We start from the raw sequence: 24,925 nt of genomic DNA, 5'->3' as shown, positions 1-24,925 counted from the left end.
AACTTGTGTACTGGAAATTACATTAAACAATCTTGAATCTTGAAAGTGTAGCGTAGGTAGACCAGATAGTGCAAGATCATAATGAGCTAAGTCCATCTTAATACAAGTCCACCTTATCTCAATAGAGAATATTCAATAGCCTTATAACAGTGGGTTTGAATACAGAAAATTGAGGGCCATGGATCATGTGCAGACAGAAGACATCCATTGATTTGACATCAAGTTTAGCATAGTCTTTGTAGGCTGAAATGCCTGATCCTGTGCTGTTCCTGTGTAAAATTTGCTAACATTAAATTCTGCTTCTGATCTGAATTATGGAAGCGGAGATCAGTGTGCTTTAAGGACTGCATATAACAAAGGGTTAATTTTTCTTGACAATACAAGTCCATAGTAAGCACTGTCCTACTAGAATTTTGAAACAGAAGCTAATACAAGCCACATCTCTCTTAAGAGCAGCAGTTAAGATTCAACTTACTGGAAATCCACTTTCAGTTTCACTTTACTGCTTTACAGACATCCCACCCCTTAAACTTTAAACCAAGAGTTTCAAAATGTTAACAGCTGAGGGTGTATTTCTGATTGGCTAATTGCAGGGTACATCAGCCAATAAAAGGAAAGCAGGGCAGCTTGTTTCTTATTGTGTTTGAGTGTGACTGGTAAGAGTTTAGAGTTTGGCTTGTGAGGCTTCACTCCAGAGGCAGAGGTACAGGTAAGATTGTTTGGTCTTTTTTAACTTTAGAATGGGCTGCTGAGGGAAACAGTGGAAGCAAATATGATAATGTTGTTTAAGAGGCTGTCAGATGCATGAGTCTGCATGGAATGGGACGTATATAGGCAGAAGACAACTGGTTTAATTTAGTATTGTTCAGAGCAGATATTGTGAACTTTACTCATTGGGTGGTGTAGTGTTTGGAGTGCCTGTGATCACCAATTGGAATGTGATTCTAGCTGTTTGTAGGGAGTTTGTACATTCTCTGTGATTGGCCTTCCACCAGGTACTCTAGCTTCCAAAGGTGTATGTGTTAGATTGACTAAATTGGGTATGCTATGTTGGTCCTGGAGACATGGTGAGGCTGTTCCTAGCACTATCCTCAGATGAAATGCAAATAATACACTTTGCTGTATGTTTTGATATTTTAATGTACATATGACAAACAAAGCTAGCCTTTAAGAGATCTTTAGTGTAGTGGAAATGTCATAAGGAGGTGGCTGGGAACAGACCCAAGTGCAAGACACAGACACTGTAGAAATAGGGACAGGACTAGGATACAGAGTAAGGGCTAGGACATGGACATGAAAACTGGGAACCCAGAATAGGACAGGACAAGAGAGCTAAGAGCCTGAGCTTGGATTCTGAGCTAGAGACTGGACAAGGACCCCAGAACTAGGCAAGGATGTGACTTAGCTGGCAGGCTTGAGGTGAGGCTGGAGACTAGAGGCTTGAGACTTGGGGTCTTAAAGATTGGCTTGGAGCGAGGTTCGAGGCTTGGGGTCTTGAAGCTCCTCCTGGGCATGGCATGGATCTCCACCTGACTGAGGCAAGGGACAGGAAGGGACAGAACCAAACACAGGGTAACGGCAATACAGCCTGGCTTACCTGATGGAGGCAAGGGACAGGAAGGGACAGAACCAACCGCAGGGTAATGGCAATACGGCCTGGCTTACCCGGCAGAGGTAAGGGACAGGAAGGGAGCTAGGTACAGGATGGCTCCAAGACAAGATTTCGGGCAAGGTGAGAGTTACCGGCAAGACAGGGCTGGGCTGGGCTTCAGGTGAGGAAACAGAAAACAGGGGAAGGGATACAAGGAGTAAGGACAAGAACAATCCAGCAGCCACACCCTGGTCTCTGGAGGTATTTCTGCAGCCAGCCCCAATGAGAATCAGCTGGCTCAATTAGGGCTGAACAGAAACAGGGTAGGCAGGAAAACCTGGAGCAAGGGTCAATGGACCGGACCATGAACCGGAATGCGGACATCACGGACCGGACCATGACAGGAAATGGCAGTAAAAACAATGGTGTGCTGTTCCTGCAGGATGTGGAAGACCAGGGAAACTCCCAGTGTCTATGGTTTGTAGCACTGTGACCAGTTTGAGGTTCAGCAAGGAGGGGTGGGATCATATTGGCAGGAGGCCTGAGTTAATCTGTGAGGAGGCATTTCCTGCTGCTGCAACTCTGACAGGGTGTCTGAGTGTTTGTAAATCATCTCAGAGCCAAGGGTGAATAGCTAGAGGCTGTCGTGTCTCTCTGTAACTATTGTTGGGCATCTTGTTTTGCATGGATAAGTTGGGCTGAAGGTTCTTTCTCCTGGCTCCATGATCGACCAGGCTGCTAGGCTGGGGTTTGTGCTCTAGAACACCCAGATTTCTTTGAACTCTATTCCTCTTTTAGAAGAGAATAAGAAACAACTCTATCATCAGTCAGAATGAGGGCTATCACAAAGAGTCATGGACTACTACAGCACAATCAGATTCTTCAGCCCATCTAGTCTGGGCTGTACTGTTATCTGCCTAGTCCTATTACCTGGCACCTGGACCGTAGCTCTCCATACTAGTCCCATTTATGTACTTATCTAAACTTCTCTTAAACATTAAAATCAAACCCACATCCAACACTTCTGCTGGCAGTTTGTTCCACACTCTCATCACCCTCTGAGTAAAGATGTTTCCTCATGTTCCCCTAAATATTTCACCTTTCACCCTTAAGCCATGGCCTTTAATTCTAGTCTTGCTCAACCTCAGTGGAAAAGTCTGCTTGCATTTACACTATCAAAATATCCCTGATAATTTTTTTTAATACCTCTTATCAAATCTCCCCTCAATCTTCCATGTTCTAAGGAATAAAGTCCTAGCCCATTCATCCTTCCCTATAGCTTAGGCCCTCGAGCTGACAACACCCTTGTAAATTTTCTCTGTACTCTTTCCATCTTCTATATTTGTATATTATGGAACTGAAATTTTCTCTGGAGTAGTTAGTTTTTAAACTAATAAAACAAATTAAAATGTAGTAACTGCAAGGTCACTGGATCAGAAGCTGTTCATTGCAAACTTTTGAAAATACTAAGGAGGATGATTACCAACATTTGACAAAACAGGCTTGGCAAAGTTTGACATTTGGCAGCAGAAATAATTTTATTATCATGTATATAACTTGTCACCATGATCCTGTCATTTACATTAGATATAATTACCCCACGTTTCTGTGTGAGCTCGTAAAGTTCCCATCAACACTTTATCAGAACTTCATTCGACCTTTTGTAGCTACCAGCAACAGCACCATGTCAGGTAAGCTTCTATTTCTATGATTTGTATTTTGAGTTGCAGCATAAACGGGCCTATTCAGCTGAACTGCACAATAGCCCATCTACTTAACCCTAGTCTAATCACAGGACAACTTACAATGACTAATTAACCTACTAACAGGTACATCTTGGATTGCAGGAGGAAACAGGCACCCAGAGGAAACACACGTGCTTATGGAAAGAACATACAAACTTCTTGCAGATGGCACTGGAATTGAACTCGGAACTCCGATGCCCCAAACCCTAATAGCATTGTTGTGCTACCCTGGTGCTCCCATTTTCTATCTTGGTACGGTAAATTGAAACAGGCGTACAGAACTAGTTTGTTAGATGCAGGGAAATAGGAGGATGGCGTGCAAAGCACTTGAGCTTGATATTTGTGCAACGCACACAAAAATGCTGGAGAAACATGGCCAGTAGGCAGCAGCTATGGACAGAAGTAAACCTGAAAGAGTCTCTGCCTGAAACATTGACAGTTTATTCCTCTAGATGCCATTTGATCTGCTCAGTTCCTCCAGCAGTTTATTTTTATTTTATTTGTACATATGGAATGGTGATGAGAAGGAATTTCTTCAGCCAGAGTAAATGCGTAGTTTTGACGCAGGCAGCTGTGGGGGGGGGGGGGGGGCCAAGTCATTGGGTATATTTAAAGCAGAGGTTGGCAGGTTCTTGACAAGTTGGGGTGTGAAGTGATATGGGGAGAAGGTAGGAGTTTGGGGCTGAGGGGGAAATGGATCAGACATGATGAAATGGTGGAGCAGACTTGATGGGCCAAATGGCCTAATTCTGCTCCTATACCTATGGCCTTGTACAATGCAAATAAGTCCTTCTGGCCCATTGAGCCACATGCCCAGCAACCCATCGATTAACCCTAGCCTAGTCACAGAGTGACTTGCAATGACCAATTAACCTACTAACTAGTACGTCTTTGCACTGTGAAGAAACCCACATGGTCATGGGGAGAACATGCGAACTGCTTACAGACAGTGGTGGGATTGAACCTTGGTTGCTGGTGCTGTAATAGTTTTGCATGGACCGCTATGATACAGTGGTACCCCACTTTGTATTCCTCTGGATTTCCAGCAACTGCAGAATCCCTTCTGTTTAAACCTGGTTCTGCTGTACACTTCATAATTTCATGAATTTAATTTTGTAACATTGTTATAGTGCTTGTGTTCTAAATCTGACAGATTAGTGGATGTCCCTTTTTTTTGGCAACCCTGTACAATCAATTGGTAACCCAACACCAGCACTGTTTCTTCCTCAGCTCCACAGCACCTCGGTCTTCTGCCAATCCTGATGCTCCCCCTCTGAGCTAAAGAACTGTAATCCATCCGGTTCTCAAGTTGAGAAAGGGCTGTGGAATTTGGTACAGTAGTGTCGTGGTTAGCGTAATGTTATTACAGAGCCAGTACAGGCAACTCGAGTTCAATTCCTGCCACTGCCTATCAGGAGTTTGTATGTTCTTCCTGTGAATGTGAGTTTCTTCTGGGTGTTCCTGTTTCCTCCCACAGTTGAAGAGTGTACCAGTTGACAGGTGAATTGGTCATTGTAAATTATCCCGTGAATAGTTTAGGATTAAGTAGGGGGATGGTGGGCAGTCTAGCTTGAAGGGCTGGAAGAGCCTATTCTGTGCTGTATTTCGATGAATAACTAAAATTATTTTTTTTAAACAAGGCTTAACCCTGAAGTATTAACCCTCAATGATCAGTTAGGCACAGAGAATCTATATTTACTGACAAGTACCTTCATTCACTCAGTTCACAAGCATATGAATTTACACAACTGAATGCCTGTGTGCAGACTCGCTAGGTTTCTCTGACCCTCAATGAATAGTCAAAGAATAGAAAAGGTAAAACCTAGGAAGAAAACCCATGCTGGTCATGTTGCTTGTGGTCTTGATGTAACTATTCTGAGACTGTCCTCTGGTCTTAGACTCTCCCACCACAGTAAATTTCCTTTCCATATCCACTCTATCAAGACCTTTCACCATTTGATAGAGTTCAATGAGGTCACCCCCTCTTCTGAATTCAGGAGAATACACGTCCTAAGGCTTTTCTTTATGGCAAACTATTCAATTCTGGAATCATTTTTGTGAACCTAGTTTGACCTCTTTCCAGTTTGAGCACATCATTTCTAAGATGAGGGGCTCAAAACCGTGATGAATAGTGACAATTCTACACAGACTGTCATGAAGTAACCCAGTGATGCTGATTAATTCCTTTTGCATTTCCCTTTCCAATTGTTGGCAAAACAGTGCTTTTTAATTTCCTATGAATCATGAGGTTCACTTGCACCATCTCTAAAACCTAAACCTAACCAGAAAATGGCTCCATAATATCGAATACAATCTGGTTTGTGCCAACTGACCCCAGATGAGGTCAAACTCTTTCTACATTGTATTTTTTACTTGAGTGACTTGCTGTGTTTTACCAGGATTTTCTAAGTATGGTGATATTACAAGGGTTGACACATCAGGAGCTTCCCAGACAACTGCAAACCAGGACAGACTGGGGTACAGTGGTAAGTGATGAGAGTAAGCCTTGATAAATTTCCATGCTGTTTGTTTATCTGCAAACTCTTGTGGTATATATGTGAGAATGTTCTACAGCAATCTCTTAAAGCTTCAGGTCACTATTAGATGTTATCTATGTTTACAATCCCCTTGCACCTGTGTGGCAACACAGGCAATGACATTAAATTGACAGACTATTTGGACTATTTGTCCATATCCCTGGCAAATCTAGCCCTGAGTTCAAACTCCAGGCAGGACAGAATTTAGAAACATAGAAAACCTACAGCACAATACAGGCCCTTCAGCCCACAAAGCTGTGCCGAACATGTCCCTACCTTAGAACTACCTAGGCTTTACCCATAGTCCTCTATTTTTCTAAGCTCCATGTAGCCATCCAAGAGTCTCTTAAAAGACTGTAACATTTCCACCTCCACCACCACCGCTGCTGGCAGCCCATTCCATGCACTCAATGCTCTCTGCATTTATATATTTTTAAAAAAACTACCCCTGACATCTCTGTACCTACTTCCAAGCACCTTAAAACTATGCCCTCTCATGCTAGCCATTTCAGCCCTAGGAAAAAGCCTCTGACTATCCACACTATCAATGCCCCTCATTATCTCGTACACCACTATCAGGTCACCTCTCATCCTGCATTGCTCCAAGGAGAAAAGGCCGAGTTCATTCAACCTATTCTCATAAGGTATGCTCCCCAAACCAGGCAATATGCTTGTAAATCTCCTCTATATCCTTTCTATGGTTTCCACATCTTTCCTGTAGTGAGGCAACCAGAATTGAGCACAATTTGGGCAAGTGAAATCAAACAATTAAAATGTAACAGGAAAAAGTCAGAATCAGTAATGGCAACACAAAGTAAACCGGTTCATTTGTGTCCTTCAACTTCTATATGTCTATCAATGGCAGAGCTTCAAACGTGTCTCTTTTGATTTCTCAACATGGTAAGATGTAGCCACACTGTACTTGTGGTGTGACAGTAACCCACTTCCCATTCTGTGTGAGGGAACAGGGGCTCCTCCACTCCTATTCTCCAAATGTGGACAAAAAAAAGAGGAAGATCTCTGGGCAAAGTTTGGATATTGAAAGGGATGGAATTGAAGTGGTAGCTGGACCAGGCAAGATCAAACTAAACCAGAATCCACCAATTTCAAGCAACGTCCACATAGACTATTTATAGTGAAATACCGGGGACTTCCAAACATGAAATTACAGAATGGAAAGATGCATTTGAGTAATAGAAGGTTCTCAAAATTGCTAAATTGCTAATGCTGAAGTCCTGATATAAAAGTTGGACATGTGGAACAGACTCAGTGGGCCGAATGGCCTAATTCTGCTCCTGTGCCTTGTAGTCCATGATGGGCAGAATTTGTTTGCACTTTCTACAGACACTTTCTTGCCTGCTAATTTCTTCTGCTTTATTCCATTGCTACGTCTTGGAGACATCAAGTAAAATAAAATAACTTGGTTTGCTTCTGTCTACAGGTGTTGCAGCTTCTCACAAGCTGATGGAGACTGATTTTCAGCGGGCAAATGATTACAAGTCTTCGATATACCAAGCTGCCAATGAATACCAAATCGATCCAGCCCTCATTGGTGCTATCGCATCCCGTGAATCTCGAGTAGGCGCAGCCTTGGTAAATGGCAGGGGTGACCAGGGGAATGCATTTGGTCTCATGCAGGTAGGATCAAGTTTCCTAGTTTCCAGAAATCTTTCCCCTTGGTGCAGACTAGGATGGTAACAGGGCAGCAGTGGTACAGCTAGTAGAGCCGTTGACACAGAATCATGACTGGGTTTAATATCACTGACATGCAGTACTGTACTAGAGTCTTGGCCACATTCTGTATGTGGCTTGGGTGCCTAAGACTTTTGTACAAAACTGTATTTGCCAACATGGAGTTGAGCAAATTTGTAAATCTGGTGGGAGCAAAGAATGCTGGGAATGGTGGTGCTGGAGCACCACAGGAGGGGTGTGGGATAGGTGGCAACGGAGGGCTGGGGAGGGAAACAGTGCAGGTGCAGATACAGATACACCCAGCCCTGAGACACCAGGAAAAGTCATTTGATTCCAAACAATTGGTTTATTGATCATTACAGTATGTCTCTCTGGTGCTTCCCACTCACTTCACTCTTTTTCCCCTTTTCCCAACCATGATTACTCTCCCTGTCCCCTTCCCATTGCCAGTCCACAATAGAGACCCATAACAGAATCAGGTTTATCATTACTCATGTATGTCATGAAATATGTTTTATTTAGTGGAAGCAGTACAATGCAATACACAAAATTAATACAGTACTGTGCAAAAGCCTTGGGCACCATAGCTATATATGTGTGCCTAAAATTTCACATTATGGTACTGTGCAAAAGTCTTAAAAAGAAGTCCTGCAGATGCTGGAAATCTAGGGCAACACCTACAAAATCCTGGAGAAACTCGGTGGGTCATTGTCTATGAAAGATTACAAGCAGTCAACATTTTGGTCTGAGACCCCCTTCAGGACAGGGGAGGATGCCAGAATAAAAAGGTGGGAGGTAGTGAAGGGATGAAGGATAGCTCAAAGGTGATGGGTGAAGTCTGGTGGGTGGGAAAGGTAAAAGGCTGTTTTTCAGCAACAGTATAATGCATTACATAAACTATAAATTACAACAAAATTGTGCTGTATGGTCATGGGTTGTTGCTGGTCCCATCTGGTCCCTTTTGGTTCGTTCACATTCAGAGACAGGTTGTTGGCTCTGCACCAGTCTGTTAGCCGCTGCATCTCCTCTGTATGCTGACTCATCGTTCTTGCTGATGAGACCCACCACGATTGTGTATCAGTGAACTTGATGATGTGGTTCAAGCTGTGTATTGCAGCACAGTCGTGGGTCAGCAGAGTGAATATCAGTGGACTGAGCACACAGCCCTGGGGAGACCCGTGCTTGGTGTGATGGTGTTGGAGATGCTGCTTCCAATCCGGACTGACTGAGGTCTCCCAGTCAGGAAGTCTAGGATCCAGTTGCAGAGGGAGGTGTCCAGGCCCCGTAGGCTCAGCTTTCCAATCAGTTTCTGAGGAATGATTGTGTTGAATGCTGAACTGAAGTCTCTGAACAGCATTCGAACGTATGTGTCATTTTTTTTTTTTTTTTTTTTGGTCCAGGTGGGTTAGGGCCAGGTGGAGGGTGATGGCAATGGTGTCGTCTGTTGAACAGTTGTGATGATATGTGAGCTGCAGGGGGTCCAGTGAGGGGGGCAGCAGGGTCTTGATGTGCCTCATGATGAGCCTCTTGAAACACTTCATGATGATGGATTTGAGTGCGATGGGACGGTAGTTATTGAGTCAGGACATTGAAGACTTTGGCACAGGGACGATGGTGGCAGCCTTGAAGCACATAGGAATGACGGCACTGCTCAGGGAGATGTTGAAGATGTCAGTGAGAATCTCTGCTAGCTGGTCTGCACATCCTGAGCACTCTGCCAGGAATATTGTCTGGTCCAGCAGCCTTCTGTGGGTTGACCCTGCACAGGGTTCTCCTCGCATTGGCCTGGGTAAGACATAGCACCTCGTCATTTGGAGGAGGGGTGGTCTTCCTCACCACCACATCATTTTCCACCTCAAAACGAGTGTAGAAGTTGTTCAATGCATCTGGGAGGGAGGTATCACCAGCACAGGCAGGTGGTGTTGTCTTGTAGTTGATGTCCTGAATGCCCTTCCACATGCGCCGTGTGTTGCTGCTGTCCTGGAAGTGGCTGTGGATTCACCGGGCGTGTACACGCTTTGCCCCTCTGATGGCCCGGGACAGTTTGGCCCTTGCTGTTGTTAGGGCTGCCTTGTCGCCTGCTCTGAAGGTGGAGTCACGGGTCCTCAGCAGCGCACACACATCCACAGTCATCCACGACTTCTGGTTAGCGCGCGTAGTGTTGGTCTTGGACACAGCAATGTCATCGATGCACTTGCTGATGTAGCTAGTCACCGATGCTGTGTATTCCTCTAAGTTGGTAGAGTCACCATCGGTTGCAATCTCCCTGAACATGTGCCAGTCAGTGTGCTCAAAGCAGTCTTGAAGAGCAGAGATGGCTCCTGCTGGCCAGGTTTTCACCTGCTACTGAACTGGTCTGGAGTGCCTGACGAGCGGTCTGTATGCTGGGATTAGCATAACAGAGATGTAGTCTGAGTAACTGAGGTGGGGGGGTGGGGCTCCGCCTGGTACGCGTCGGGAATATTTGTGTAAACAAGGTCCGACATGTTCTCCCCTCTCATTGCAAAGTCCACAATACTGATGGAATTTGGGGTGCACTGACTTAAGGTTCACGTGGTTAAAATCTTGGGCAACTGTAAACAGTCCATCAGGGTGTGCATCCTGCAGTTCTGGCCATATTACAATGTGGGTTACCCCTGTGTAGTGCAGTTTCAGTTCAAAGTAAATTTATTACCAAGGTACATGTCCACCACCAAGTACAAGCCTGAGGTTCATTTTCTTGCAAGCATACACCATAATTTCGTAACAGAACAACCGTAATAAAATCAGTGTAAGATCACATCAACTTGGGCATTCAACCTGTGCACAAATGATGACAAACTGTGCAAATACCAAAAGAAAAGTAACAAATAAAAAAAGCAATAAATGTTGAGAGCAAGATGGAGTCCTTGAAAACGAGTCCATAGGTTGTGGGAGCATTTTGATGATAGGGCAAGTGAAGTTATCCCCTTAGTCCAAGAGTCTGAGTTTGAGAGGTAATAACTGCTTCTGTATCACCTTCCTGATGGCAGCAGTGAGGAAAAACATGTCCTAGGTGGTGGGGGTCCCTGATGATGGATGCTGCTTTCCTGTGACAACTCTTCATGCAGGTGTGCTCAATGGTGGGGAGGGCTTCTCCCAGGATGACTGGACCGTATCCACTATTTATAGGATTTTTTTATTGTTTTATTCAAGGGCACTAGTACAGTATTGCCATACCAGGCTGTGATGCAGACAGTCAGCACTTCTGCAGGTTTGTCAAAATGTTGGATGTCGTGCTGAATCTTTGCAAATACCAAAGGAAGTAGAGCTGCTGCCATACTTTCTTCATTGTTGTACTTGTGTGCTGCTCCCAGGACAGGTCCTCCAAAATAATAACCGAGAAATTTAAAGTTGCTGACCCTCTCCACACCTGATCCTGAGAGTTGCTTCATGGATCTGTTTTTGTCCTCCTGGAGTCAATAATCAGCTGACATTGAGTGAGAGGTTGTTGTCCTGGCACCACTCAGCCAGATTTTCAATCTCCCTCCTATATGCTGATTTGTCAACACCTTGACTTTGCCTACAACAGTGGTGTCATCAGAAAACTTAAGTATGGCTTCATAGCTGTAATTAGTCACACAGTCATAGGTATAGAGCAAGGGGCTAAGCACACAGCCTAGTGGTGCACTGAGCTGATGAAGATTGTAGAGATGTTGTTGCCAACCCAAACTCTCTGGGATCTGCAAGTGAAGAAATTGAGGATCCAATTGCACAAGGGGTATTGAGGCCAAAGTCCTGAAGCTTAATGATTCATTCTGGGGGGGGATGATGGTATTGAATGCCAAGCTGTAGTCCTGATATGTGCATCTGTGCTGCCCAGGTTTTTCCTCCCATGTCCCATAGTCATCCAGGTCAGTGGGTTAATAGGCAGCTGTAAATTGCCCTGGTTTGTACATAATATAGCTTCACCATGGATGGTCCCCTAGCTGGCTGTGAAAGGAGGGTTGGGCATGAGGCTAGCAACCCTATCCTGGTTTTAAAAACCTAGAGCTACAGACACTCCAGGTGCCATCCCTGGGAGAGGAAGGATGTTTGAAGATGGGCTACGCTGGGGGACAATTTGTATCCAGGACTGGATTCTGGTGAGTTGCTCTCAGTAGTCTGTGCTGCAGTAGGGGTGATGGGCTGAGAAATACATAATTGATCAATTCTGGTGATTAATGGGAATGAGGGGAATTTTTAAAGTGTTTAGTATAGGACTTGTGAAGATGTTGGGGGGTAGGGGTACTTGACACAGACTAGGGCCTGATTCTTTGCATTTCAACTAAACTCTAAAGCAAGGATGTAATGCTGAGGCTTTTTATCAGGTACTGGTGAGTTCTCACAGCATACTGTGAGCAGTTTTAGGGCCCCTTGTCTAACAAAATGTGCTGAAATTGGAGGGGGTTCAAAGGAGGCTCACAAAAGTGATTCTAGGGTGGAAAGGCTTATCATATGGGGAATGTTTGGACCTGAAGATGTACTCACTGGAATTCAGAAGAATGAGAGGTGACCTGATTTGAAACTTATTGAATGGTGAAAGACCTTGATAGAGTAGATTTGGAGAGGATGTTTCCTATGGTGGGAGTGTCTAAGATCAGAGGACAGCCTCAGAATGGAGGGATGTCCATTCTGAACAGATGAATTTCTTCTGCCAGTGAGTGGTGAATCTGTGGAATTTGTTGTCACAGGTGGCCGTGGAGGCCAAGTCATTGGATACATTTAAGGCAAAGGTTGATAGATTCTTGATGAGTCAGGGTATGAAGGGATCTGGGGAGAAGGCAGGAGACTGAGGCAGAGGAAAAATGGATCAACCATGATGAAATGGTGGAGCAGACTAGATGGGCCACTTGTGCTCCTATATCTTGTGATCTAAAAGGAAAACAAAGTCTAATGTTGTAATTAGGAATAGAACAGGCAGGCAAATTCAAGCTTACTTATAGGTATGTGTAATTTATGTCACAGGGTAGATGAGCCATGAGAATTGACTTTGCAGCAGCAGCACAACACATTGCAAGACCGACAAGCTGATATAAATCACGCTAATTTGTATATTCCTTATTATAAAGTAGTAATTTTTCTGGACTGTACTGCCACAAAACAAATTTCACAGCATGCCATTGATAATAAACTGATTCTGACATATTAACAAATTGTACATAATTTGCATGTGTGCAAAATCAGCAGTGTGGGATGAGAAAAATATTAGATGATTGACTTGTGTTACCAGATACAATGGACAGCTTGTCTTTCATACTGTTCATACCATCAAATCATTAGCGTATTGAGGTAGAAGAATAACAATGCAGAATAAAGTGTAAAAGCTACAAAGTACAGTACAGGTAAAATGCAAGATTATGATGAGGTAGATTTTATTGGAGACACAGTATGGTAACTGATCCTTCTGGCCCAACAAGTCCAGGCTACCCAGTTATACCCATGTTACCTATTAACCTGTATATCTTTGGAATGTGGATGGAAACAGGAACACCCAAAGGAAAGCCATGCGATCACAGGGGGAATGTACAAATTCTTTACAGTGGTGGAATTAAGCTCAGGTTGCTGGCACTATAATGGGATTATGCTAAATGCTATATTACTATTGCCCCTATTTTATGTGGTTAAGTCCACTTTATTGCTAAGAGCCCCATTCAGAGTCTGGTAACAATGGGGTAGAAGCTGTTCTCGAGCCTTTTGGGCTTTTTCTTCTGCCCAATAGGTGGGTGGTATCTTTGATTATGCCAGTTACTTTAGTGAGGCAGCAGAGTCCATTAAGAGGAGGCTGGTTCCACAATTCTTTGCAGTTTCTAGCAGTTCAGTGCAGAGCAGTTACCTTGCCAAGTTGCTATGCATCCAGACAGCTCTTGTAACTCTGTTTCATGACATGACCTGGATGGTGGTGTAACTGATGGATGAAAGCCACTTTCCTGAGATACCTTGTCCTCAGTAGCAGAAAGCTACTGTCCATCACTGTCCTCCATAGCATCTTCATCCAACAAGAGAAGAAACTCCATTCTGTTCTCGCATCCTTTCCCAACATCCTGTGCCCAACCAATCATTCCTGATAAAGCAGCAATTCATTTCCCATGTTAATATGGTCTATAGAATTTGGTGTTCAAGGTGGTATTCATATTGGAGAAACCAAACACATTAGGTGACTGTTTTGTGGCATGCTTGCACTCTGTTCACAGGGGTGAATCTCAGCTTCTCATTGCATGACACTTTAATTCTGAATGTTGCTCCTGATCCAAACTGTCTGTCTGTGGTCTCTACTACCATTAGCAAGACCCAACATAAGCAGAGGGACAACATCTCGACTTATGTCTGGCACTTGGCAACCAAAAATGAATACTGAATTCTCCTTTGGGTAGACTACTCTGTTTTCTATAATTGTGCTCGTGTCCCTTCTTTCTGTTCCTTTAAAATTGTCATAGAATGCTACAGCACAGGCCCTTCAGCCCACCTAGTTCATACTACATTGTTGTTCTTAGTCCCATCAACTGCAATTTTGCAGCTCGAATACCTCCCATCCACAAACTTATCCAAACTTCTCTTAAATGGTGCAATTGAAACCACATGTACCACTTCCACTGGCAGCTCATTTTCATCTTCACCACCCTCTGAGTGAAGAAACTCCCCGTCATGCTCACCTTAAGCAGCCTCCTTCCACTGAGATTGATTGCAACTAGAGGTCAATAGGTTAAGGGTGAAAGGTGAAACATTTGACTTTATCGTATCTATACCCATCATAATTTTGAATACCTCTAAGATGACTCTTCACTTTCCGATGCCCTGGGAATAAATTCCTAACCTATTCAACCATTCCATATAACTCGGTCCCTGAAGTCCTAGTAACATACTTGTAAATTTTCTCTCTACCCTTATTGATATCTTTCCTGTGGCTGGGTGACCAGAACTGCACACAATACTCCAAATTTATCCTCAATGTCTTGTACTACTTCAACATAAGATCCCTACTATTGTACTCAATATACTGATTTATGAAGGCCCATGTACCAAAATCTATGACCTCACCTACCTACAATGATACTTTCAAAGAATTTTAGATCTGTATATCCAAATCCCTAAAAGCCTTCCTCAAGGTTGATCCTTGTGCTTCTCCTCACCTGGACTCTCAACTTTACCTGATATTTTTCGTCTTTCACCTCATCTCACAGCAGAATTGTATCCAGTAAGTTGAGGTTTCTGCTGTAAGTTTCAGAAGCACAACCGCTATGTATTGCATTCAACTTCATCCTCCAGACTTCCAGTCACAGAAATGCATACATGTGGATCAACATTGTCATCTATTGCCAAAAATCAGTACTGCAACTGAAGGGTAACCCACAGGTTGAGTCAGTGGTGAGGAAGGCAAATGCAATCTTAGCATTCAAGAGGACTAGAATATAAAAGCAAGGATGTGATGCTGAGGCTTTATAAGGCAAAGGTCAGATCTCGCGTTATGAGCAGTTTTGGTCCCCTTTCCAAAGAAAGCATGTGCTGGCATTAGACAGCTTCCAGAGGAGGTTCATGGGAATGATTCTGGGAACGAAAGGGTTAATGTATGAGGAGCATTTGATGGCTCTGGGCCTGTACTTGCTGAATGAAGGGGGATCTTGTTGAAACATTGTTCCTGTCCTGCTGAACATGGTGGGCATGTTATGTTTTCTTGTGGGCTGCCCCTCAGCACATCCAAGTTTCTGTTAGTAGTTAAAGCAAGTGACCTATTTCATAGCTTCAATATGTATGTGATAAATCTGAAGCTGATATTCAACTCTTTAACAGTGATAGAATTCCTCTTGTCCTTGCCTACCACCTCATCAGCCTCCACGTTATCCTCTGCAACCTTTGCCATCTCCAAAGGGATCCTATCACCCCTCTACATTTTCCACAGGGATTGCTCCCTCTGTGATTTCCTTGACCATCTCTCTCCTCTATCCTCCCTCCTAGCACTTGTCACTGTAAGCAGCCTAAGTGCTGCACTTAAGACCATAAGATGTAGGAGCAGAAGTAGGCCATTTGGCCCATTGAGTCTGCTGTGCCATTCAATCATGGGCTGATCCAATTCTTCCAGTCATCCCCACTCCCCTACCTTCTCCCCATACCCTTTGATGCCCTGGCTAATCAAGAACCTATCTATCTCTGCCTTAAATACACCCAATGACTTGGCCTCCACAGCCACTCATGGCAACAAATTCCACAGATTTACCACCCTCTGACTTCTCCGCATCTCAGTTCTAAATGGACGTCCTACAATCCTGAAGTTGCACCCTCTTATCCCAGACTCCCCTACCATGGGAAATAACTGTCATATTTAATATGTTCAGGCTTTTAACATTCGGAATGTTTCTGAGATCCACCCCCCCCCCCCCCCCCCCGGCCATTCTCCTGAACTCCAAGGAATACAGCCCAAGAGCTGCCAAACATTCCTCATATGGTAATCCTTTCATTCCTGGAATCATTCTCGTGAATCTTCTCTGAACCCTCTCCAATATCAGTATTTCCTTTCTAAAATAAGGAGCCCAAAACTGCTCACAATACTCCAAGTGTGGTCTCACGAGTGCCTTACAGAGCCTCAACATCACATCCCTGCTCTTGTATTCTTTACCTCTAGAAATGAAGGCCAGCATTGCATTCACCTTCTTCACAAGTGACTCAACCTGGCGGTTAACCTTTAGTGTATCTTGCACAAGGACTCCCAAGTCCCTTTGCATCTCTGCATTTTGAATTCTCTCCCCATCTAAATAATAGGTTGCCCATTTATTTCTTCCACCAAAGTGCATGACCATACACTTTCCAACATTGTATTTCATTTGCCACTTCTTTGCCCATTCCCCTAAACTATCTAAGTCTCCCTGTAGGCTCTGTTTCCTCAACACTATCTACTCCTCCACCTATTTTTTCTATCAGCAAATTTAGCCATAAATCCATTAATAATGTAGTCCAAATTAATAGCTACCCATATACCTCCTCCCTTACCACTTTCCAAGTGAGGCAAAACTTCAACTGCAAATCTGCTGGGGTCATCTATTGTGTCCGGTAGGCCCAATGCGGCTTCTGCATTGATGAGACCCATCGTAAATTGGGGGACTGCTTCGAGCAACTCCACACCATCAGCTACAAGTTTGGCTACCAGGAAGTCTCACATTTTAATTTTGGTTCCCAATCCAACATGTTGGTCCATGGCCGCCTCTTGTGTCAAGATGAGGTCACCCACAGGGTAAAGGACCAACACCTTGTATTCTGTCAGGGTAGCCTCCAACCTGATGGCATAAATATCTATTTCTCCTTCTGGATAATGAATATCCCTTCCCCCTCCCCCTCACCTTTTTCTCTGTTCCCCACTCTGACATGTCTCTTCTGCTTATTAATTCCTCTGGGTTCCCTCCTTCCCTTTCCCCTGTGGTCAACAATCCTCTCCTATAAGATTCCTCCTTCTCCAGCCCTTGACCTTTTCCCACCTACCAGTCTTCACCGATCACCTTCCAGCTAGCCTCCTTCCCCTCCTTTTTATTCTGGCATCTTTCCCCCTTTCTTAGTCCTGATGAAGGGTCTCAGCCTGAAACATTTACTGTCTATCCATTTCCACAGATGCTGGCTGACTTGCTGAATTCCTCCAGCATTTTGTGTGTTGATATGCAATCTTTAAACAGCTAGCTCACAAGATGGAAGATGAGGAAATACTATTATTTAGCTTCATTTTGAAGTTTTTTCACTTTCCTGTTTCAATTTCCTATAATTATTATATTTGAGTAGCTTTAGTTTGGGGAAACCTTAAAGGCCAGAAACCTCACTTTTACTGGAGGAAAAATTAACTGATCACTAATAACCTTGCCTCCTTGTCTGGTCTGTGAGGCTGCTCTCTGTCAATATAGCTATCTCTTTAAATGTTCTCTGTAATTGTCTAATAGCCAGGTAGGATGTAGAGGCTTTAAAGGTGCAGTAGATTTTTACCAGGATGCTGCCTGGATTAATGTTGAGCTATGAGAGATGTTGGGCAAACGTAGCTTGTCCTCTGAAGTGGTGGAGGCTGGCGAAAGATCTGAAGTCCATAAAACTGAGGTATTGATAGGGGTGGACAATTAATCTTTCTCCCAGGGCTGAAATGTCAAACACTGGAGAATGTGCATTTTAAAGTCTGAGGACAAAGTTTTTTTTTTTTTTTTTTTTTTTGTTAGGTGTGGAAAGGGCTGCTGGGGTTAGTGGAGCAGATATGATAGTGATGTTAAGAGGTTCTTTTGACACAGCTGGGAGTGATTTGGTCAGTTTGGCACCAACATAATGGGCTGAAAGGCCTTTTCCTCTTCTGTTCCAATAAAACATTCAGTTCATGGGCAATTTCAGATGTGTAATAATTAGCTATACAACCTGAAAGAGTTCCCATTCCACCATTTAAATAAACCCAAGCCTTCAAGATGCTAACTTTTAAACCCCAATCAACACAAAAGCATTTTATCCAAGCACCTTCAAAATATTTGTGGGAGCTTAGTGTAGGTTACCAGCATGCACTCAGTGGCCACTTCATTTAGTAAACCTGCTCGTTAATGCAAATACCTAATCAGTCTGTCACGCAGCAGCAACTTTATACATAAAAGCAAGCAGATATGGTCAAAAGGTTCAGTCTTTGTTCAGACCAAATATCAGAATGGGGGAAGAAATGTGATTTTAAGTGACTGGGATAATCATTGTTGCCAGATGAGGAGATTTGTATATTTCAGAAACTGCCGACCTCCTGGGGTTTCCATGCACAACAGTACCTAGAGTTTACAGAGAATGTGCAAGGATCAAAAAATCCAGTGAGTGGTAGTTCTGTAGGAGAAAACACCTACTCAGTGAGCAGTAAGAACAGAATGGCCATACTTGTTCAGGCTGACAGGAAGGCAAGTGTAACTCAAATACCCACATGTAACAACAGAAGAGCATCTCTGAAAGCACAACACATCAAACCTTGAGGTGGATGGTCTGCAGCAGCAGCCCGCGTGCATACAGTCAGTGGCCAATTTATTAGATATAAGAGGTAGCTAATAAACTGGCCACTGGGTGTTTTGTTGTTTTACTGAAGGGTGTGGATAAATACAGATTTTCCTTTAGTGTGCTCTACTGGATAAGACCTGATACCACATGGAAAGTTGAGAAAAGGTTGTCGATAATGGCATCATTACAATCAACATTAAAATTCCCTATACTTTTATCTTATTTTAATGTAAGTCATGGCAATGAAGGGCCTCCCAATCGCTGGTAAACAAATGTCATTTCTATTCCAGGTTGACAAACGCTGGCATTCACCTCGTGGCTCTTTCGACAGCGTAGAACATCTTAAGCAAGGAACAGGTATACTGGTAGATATGATTGGAGACATAAAACGAAAGTTTCCAAGCTGGACTAAAGAGCAGCAGCTTAAAGGTTTGGCTCTTTTCTTTTTCTTATTAATTTTTATTTAGGGAGATGATGGCAGAATATACTATTAGGTCAAATATCATGACAGAATATGGTATTAATGGTAAGACTCTTGGCAGTGTGGAGGATCAGAATGATCTTGGGGTCCGAGTCCATAGGACGCTGAAAGCTGCGATGCAGGTTGACTCTGTGGTTAAGAAGGCATGCAGTGCACTGGCCTTCATCAACCATGGGATTGAGTTTAAGAGCTGAGAGGTAATGTTGCAGCTATATAGGACCCTGGTCAGACCCCACTTGGAGTACGGCACTCAGTTCTGGTTGCCTCACTACAGGAAAGATGTGGAAGCCATAGAGCTTGCAGAGGAGATTTACAAGGATGTTAACAACAGGAATTCTGCAGATGCTGGAAATTCAAGCAACACACATCAAAGTTGCTGGTGAACGCTGCAGGCCAGGCAGCATCTCTAGGAAGAGGTACAGTCGACGTTTCGGGCTGAGACCCTTCGTCAGGACTAACTGAAAGAAGAGTTAGTAAGAGATTTGAAAGGGGGAGGGGGAGATCAGAAAGGATAGGAGAAGACAGGAGGGGGAGGGATGGAGCCAAGAGCTGGACTGGTGATTGGCAAAAGGGATATGAGAGGATCATCGGACAGGATGCCCAGGGAGAAGGTGGGGGGGGGGGGGGGAGAAACCCAGAGGATGGGCAGGGGGTATAGTCAGAGGGAGCAAGAGAAGAGAGAAAGAATGTGTGTATTATCCTCTGGGTTTCCCACCCTCCCCTTTTTCCTTCTCCCTGGGCCTCCTCTCCCATGACCCTCTCATATCCCTTTTGCCATTCAACTGTCCAGCTCTTGGCTCCATCCCTCCCCCTCCCACTTTCAAATCTATTACTAGCTCTTCCTTCAGTTAGTCCTGACGACTGGTCTCGGCCTGAAACATTGACTGTACCTCTTCCTAGAGATGCTGCCTAGACTGCTGCGTTCACCAGCAACTTTGATATGTGTTGTTTACAAGGATGTTGCTTGGATTGGGGAGCATGCCTTATGAGAATAGGCTGAGTGAACTTGTCCTCTTCTCCTTGGAGTGACAGAGCATGAGAGGTGACCTGATAGAGGTGTACAAGATGAGAGGCATTTATTGTGTGGATAGTCAGAGGCTTTTTCCCAGGGCTGAAATGGCTAGCATGAGAGGGCACTGTTTTAAAGTGCTTGTAAGCAGATACAGAGGAGATGTCAGGGGTAAGTTTTTTTTTTCATGCAGAGAGTGGTGAGTGCATGAAATGGTCTGCCGGTGATGGTGGTGGACGAAGAAAAGATTGGATCTTTTAAGAAACTCCTGGATAGGTACTTGGAGCTTAGAAAAATAGAGGGCTAAGGGTAACCCTAGGTAATTTCTAAGGTAAGGAGATGTTCAGCACAGCCTTGTGGGCCAAAGGGCCTGTATTGTGCTGTAGGTTTTCTGTTTCTAGATGCAGTGCAAAACAGGTCTTTCCATTCCAACAGGACATGCTGTCCAGCAACCAACCTATCTAACACTAGCCTAATCTCAAGGCAATTTATGTTGACCACATCTCTGAACCCTGGGAGGAAACCAGAGCACCCAGAGGAAACCCACGTGACTCAAAATGTACTTGCAGATGAGCCTGGAATTGAAATCCAAACTTCAGAATGCGCCAAGCAGTAACAGTGTTAGACTATCTGCTACACTGCCATGGTGCCCTCTTTAACCTTTCACTGTTTAGTATGTTGAATGCCAGAGAAACTGCAGTGTTGCCCATCAGAATACCTTTGTAACCTAAGACAGGAGCAGTATTAAACCATTCAGCCCTTTTGAGTGTGCTCCACTGTCCCATCATGGCTGATTTATCATCAATCACAACCCCATTTTCTTGCCTCCTCCCTTTAACCTTAGTTTGATTAGTCAGGGAATCAATCAAATTCTGCTTTAAAGCTATCCAGTGACCTTTGCCTCCACAGCCAAGAATTGACTAAAGAATCTTCCCTGCCCCCCCCAATATCTGTTCTATATGGACATTCCTCTAGTCTGAGGCTGTTCCCTCTGGTCTTGGACTCCCCTGCTACAGGAAACATCCTCTCCACAGCCTTTCTATCTGAGCCTTTCACTAGTTGATAGGTTTCAATGAGATCTCTCCCCCACCCCCACCGTTCAGTGAGTACAGGCTCAGAACCATCAAAATCACCTCATACATTAACCCTTTCATTCCTGAAATCATTCCCAGGAGCCGCCTCTGGACTCTCTCCAATGCCACTCCATTTTGTAGGTAAGGAACTGAAGCTGCTCAATACTCCAAGTGCAGTCTGACCAATTCTTTAAAGCCTCATCATCCCCTTGGCATTGTCACTGGCCATTAAACCTGTTGTGTGCACAAACCACTTGCCAATGCTGACTAATTAATTTATTGCCAAGATGATACCAATGAACCACGGTGCTGTTCTGCAGAGCAAACAGGTGGGGCATCTTTAAGCAGGTGAAGGTTCATTGCCATGGCTGGAAGTGAAGTGGAGGACCCCAAGCCAGGCTGAAACGCACAGGAATGAGGCCTCATCTACCCACCAGCTGCTAGTAAACATGCAGTTGCTATAGAACAAAGATTCAAAGTATTGTACACTTTGATAACAAATTCACAGTTATCTATGCTGTATAAAACCCTGAGACTCGTCTTCCCGCAGACAGCCATGAAACCATTCAAATATACAAATTGTGCAAACAGGGAAAATAAAGGTGGGGGGGAGGAACACAGAATATTAAACATCAAACTACAGCAACCTTGAAACAGTCTAAGAACAGTTTAGTTCATTTCAGCTGTTCATTGACTATAGGCTTCAGAGCCAGTCCGCCTTACTCAAAATTGTGCAAAATAGCAAAAAAAGAATGACCAGAATTGTATATAAACTGAAGTGCAGAGTCCTCTTAAAATGAGCCCAATCCCCAAACTGTGCTATTCAAACCTTGCCTAAGACCCAAGATTCCAGCACCTTCCTCTGGCAGCAGTGGAGACGAGATTGGTCAAATGCAGGTGGGGAGTGGTGAGCTGCTTCTCTCGTCTCAATTTCAATCTTGCTTGGCACTTTAATCGGTGAGAAATGGAGTCAATCACAGGCTTGCATATCTTGGCCTCCAGGCCACGCACTTGTTCCAAATCTCAAACTCCCTCAGCAAAGCACCAGAACTACACGATCAAAATGTAAAGCACGGGTTGCAAATGCACCTGCACTAGAATCTTAATACTAAGATTCAGGTTAGTACGAGAATCATATAAAAGAAGCACAAAGTATTTTGATGAACTGCCTGAAGAATGTCACTGTTGGTTGTATTTGCTGGTGCCATCCTCAAAATTGAGGACCTGAGAACAAGAATGCTGCATTGAAGGGAAATAAGAGATTGTTGTGTTCTATGTTTGAGACTTGGCTTTCTCCCAGGATACTCGATACAGCAATCAGACCTGAACACTACATGATTCACAGAATTGAGCAAACTGCTGATTCAGAAAAGGCAAAAGGTGGAGCTGTGTGTTTCATGATAAACTCTTGGTGGTGCTTCCTAAAACCTTGAACACCTAAAGGTCAAATGCAATCTTTTCTATTCACCCAGAGAATTCTCCATAATCCTGACAGCAATATACGTACCGTCAGTGACTAACTATAATCAAGCACTTGAGATACCACATGATGCAGTCTCCAAACAATCCATCCCAACGCATTTTAAATCAGTCAGGGACTTCAATTGTTTGAAGAAAACCCTGCCCAATTACCATCAGCATACACCATAACCTGTAGCACCACAGGTGCTAACCTAATAGACCACTGCTGTACCAAGCTGAGGAATGTCTACCATTCCACACAGAATGCATTGTAGTAAATCAGATCACTTGGCTGTCTTTCTATCTGCATTAAGGCAGAGACTTGGTGGGATGGGGTGGGGGGGAGCTTCAGAGATTAGGACAAAGTGGTTGTGGGAGGCAGAGGATTGGCTACAGATTTGCTGTGAGTCAATGAACTAGTTCATGTTAAAGAACTTGTCTGTGGAACTGAATCCACGTGATTGTTGCCACAAAATCATTGGCAAACTTCTATAGATGTGTTGTGGAAAGTGTGCTGACTGGCTGCATTACAGCCTGATATGGGAACACCAATGCCTTTGAGTGAAAAATCCTACAAAAGGTAGTAGATTTGTCCAGTACATTGTGGGGGGGGAACCTCCAAACCATTGAGCACATCTACGTAAAACATTGCCAGAAAAGCAGTACTAATCAGATTTTCACCACCAAGGCCATGTTCTTGCTGCTGCCATCAGGTAGGAGGTACAAGAGCCTCCGGACTTGCAATTCCTTGTTCAAGAGTAGTTACCAACCCTCAACCATCAAAGTCTTGAACAAAAGGGGATAGTTACGCTCATTTAAGGACTCTTATCTTGTTATTTCATGCTCATTATTCATTGCCATTTACTTGTATTAGCAATTACAGTTGTTGTTCTGTAGATTTGCTAAGTATGCCTGCAGTGGGAAAAAATCTGAGTTGTATGTGGTGGCATGTATGTACTTTGATAAATTTTACTTTGAACTTAGTGGAATTGATTGCCACGGCTGGCTACTTTGGCTTGGAATTGCCTTTTGAAGGTGTCCTAGATCCTGGGTAGGCTTGTATACATGATGGAGCTGACAAAGTTTACAACTTCCTGTAGCTTCCTCTGACCTTGTGCAATGGCCCCTCCCTTCCAGATGGTGATGCAACCAGTTAGAATGCTCTCCGCAATATCTACAGAAATTTGCGGCATCTTTGACATACTAGTTCTGCTGTACCTCTGCCCAATTGTAGCAGTGAGAAGCAAGCATAGCCTGGATGTTTGGTGTACCTGGATCAAAGTCTTATGGTTTTAGATGGCACTGGTGAAGCACAACAACTTTTTGTCAACAAAAAGAAATATTAACTACATTAATTGCACCTTTTCTCGTACTGTTTGATCGATTTCAGTGTTGGGCAGAATTGGAAAAGTCAGGTATGGGTGAGAGTATATGAAGGCTGCGGGGCCCAGATCTAAGAGCATGGAATAACCAGTTTAAGAACCAGGCTAGATTGCAAAGGTTGTGTGTCAGGGCTGGTGTTAAGCTCACTGCATGAGCCTTATTCGCCTCTGCACTGAACTGAGGCAGTGGCCTGTAACTAACAGGCTCCTGGATTAGCTGTGACTGGCTTTGTGGCTGTGGGCCTACTTTTGTGAACTTCACTGATGAAAGTTACGTATTTTTATTGTTTGCACTTCTATTTTTCCTGAACATTGGATATTTGACCGTCTTTTTCATGGTTGCTGTAGGGTTTCTTTGTTTTGTGGCTGCCTGCAAGAGCTAAATCACAAGACTGGCTATTGTATACTTTAATGTATTCTGAACTTCGCTACTTTTTGTCATCTTCCCTAATATCAGCTTATTTGGCTAATAATATTCTGTAAATATGTCTTGATAGTGTCTAGGCTAACAATGCTATACAAAAGGTGCTTGTTAATGGGTGTTATAACACTTGTCTCTTTACAACAGGTGCACTTGCTGCTTACAACATGGGTCCACATATTGTCCGTGACTACCAAAATGTGGATGCTTCTACAACAGGCCAAGACTACTCTAATGATGTGATTGCACGTGCCCAGTGGCTGAAGAAAAAGGGCTTTTGATCAACTATTCTAATATCCGCATTCTGTCTCATAATTGACCTTAAATTACTGCAATTTGAGAAATGTCAATTCTTGTTTTTATCACATTACTGCCATGGAGACTATTGACAAAATGATTGCAAGAGAATAAACAATTATATGGATATCTTGAAAGTTTCTTAATGTTGCAACACAAAGTTGGAGGAGCTCAGTGGTTTGGCCAGAATTAGTAGAAGGAAGTGAACAGCTGACTTTTTGGGTTAAGACCCTTCATAGGGAGTAAAAGATGGGGAAATGAT

General features: G+C 43.7%; 1 protein-coding gene across 1 annotated transcript; it reads left to right on the top strand.

The window, feature by feature from the left end:
* The first annotated feature begins 621 nt into the window (after positions 1-621).
* Positions 622-24,784, top strand: LOC140204600 (lysozyme g-like). Its single transcript, XM_072271325.1, has 6 exons — positions 622-709; positions 3,179-3,282; positions 5,736-5,822; positions 7,315-7,511; positions 18,830-18,968; positions 24,514-24,784. Exons 2-6 carry the CDS (start codon positions 3,276-3,278, stop codon positions 24,645-24,647), a joined length of 564 nt encoding a protein of 187 aa, XP_072127426.1. The 5' UTR covers positions 622-709; positions 3,179-3,275; the 3' UTR covers positions 24,648-24,784.
* The last annotated feature ends 141 nt before the right edge of the window (positions 24,785-24,925 follow it).

This window comes from Mobula birostris, chromosome 10 (assembly GCF_030028105.1).
Source record: "Mobula birostris isolate sMobBir1 chromosome 10, sMobBir1.hap1, whole genome shotgun sequence".
Lineage (NCBI taxonomy): Eukaryota > Metazoa > Chordata > Chondrichthyes > Myliobatiformes > Myliobatidae > Mobula > Mobula birostris.
The sequence above is the reverse complement of the archived record's forward strand: the minus strand, read 5'-3'. Positions and strand labels throughout refer to the sequence as shown.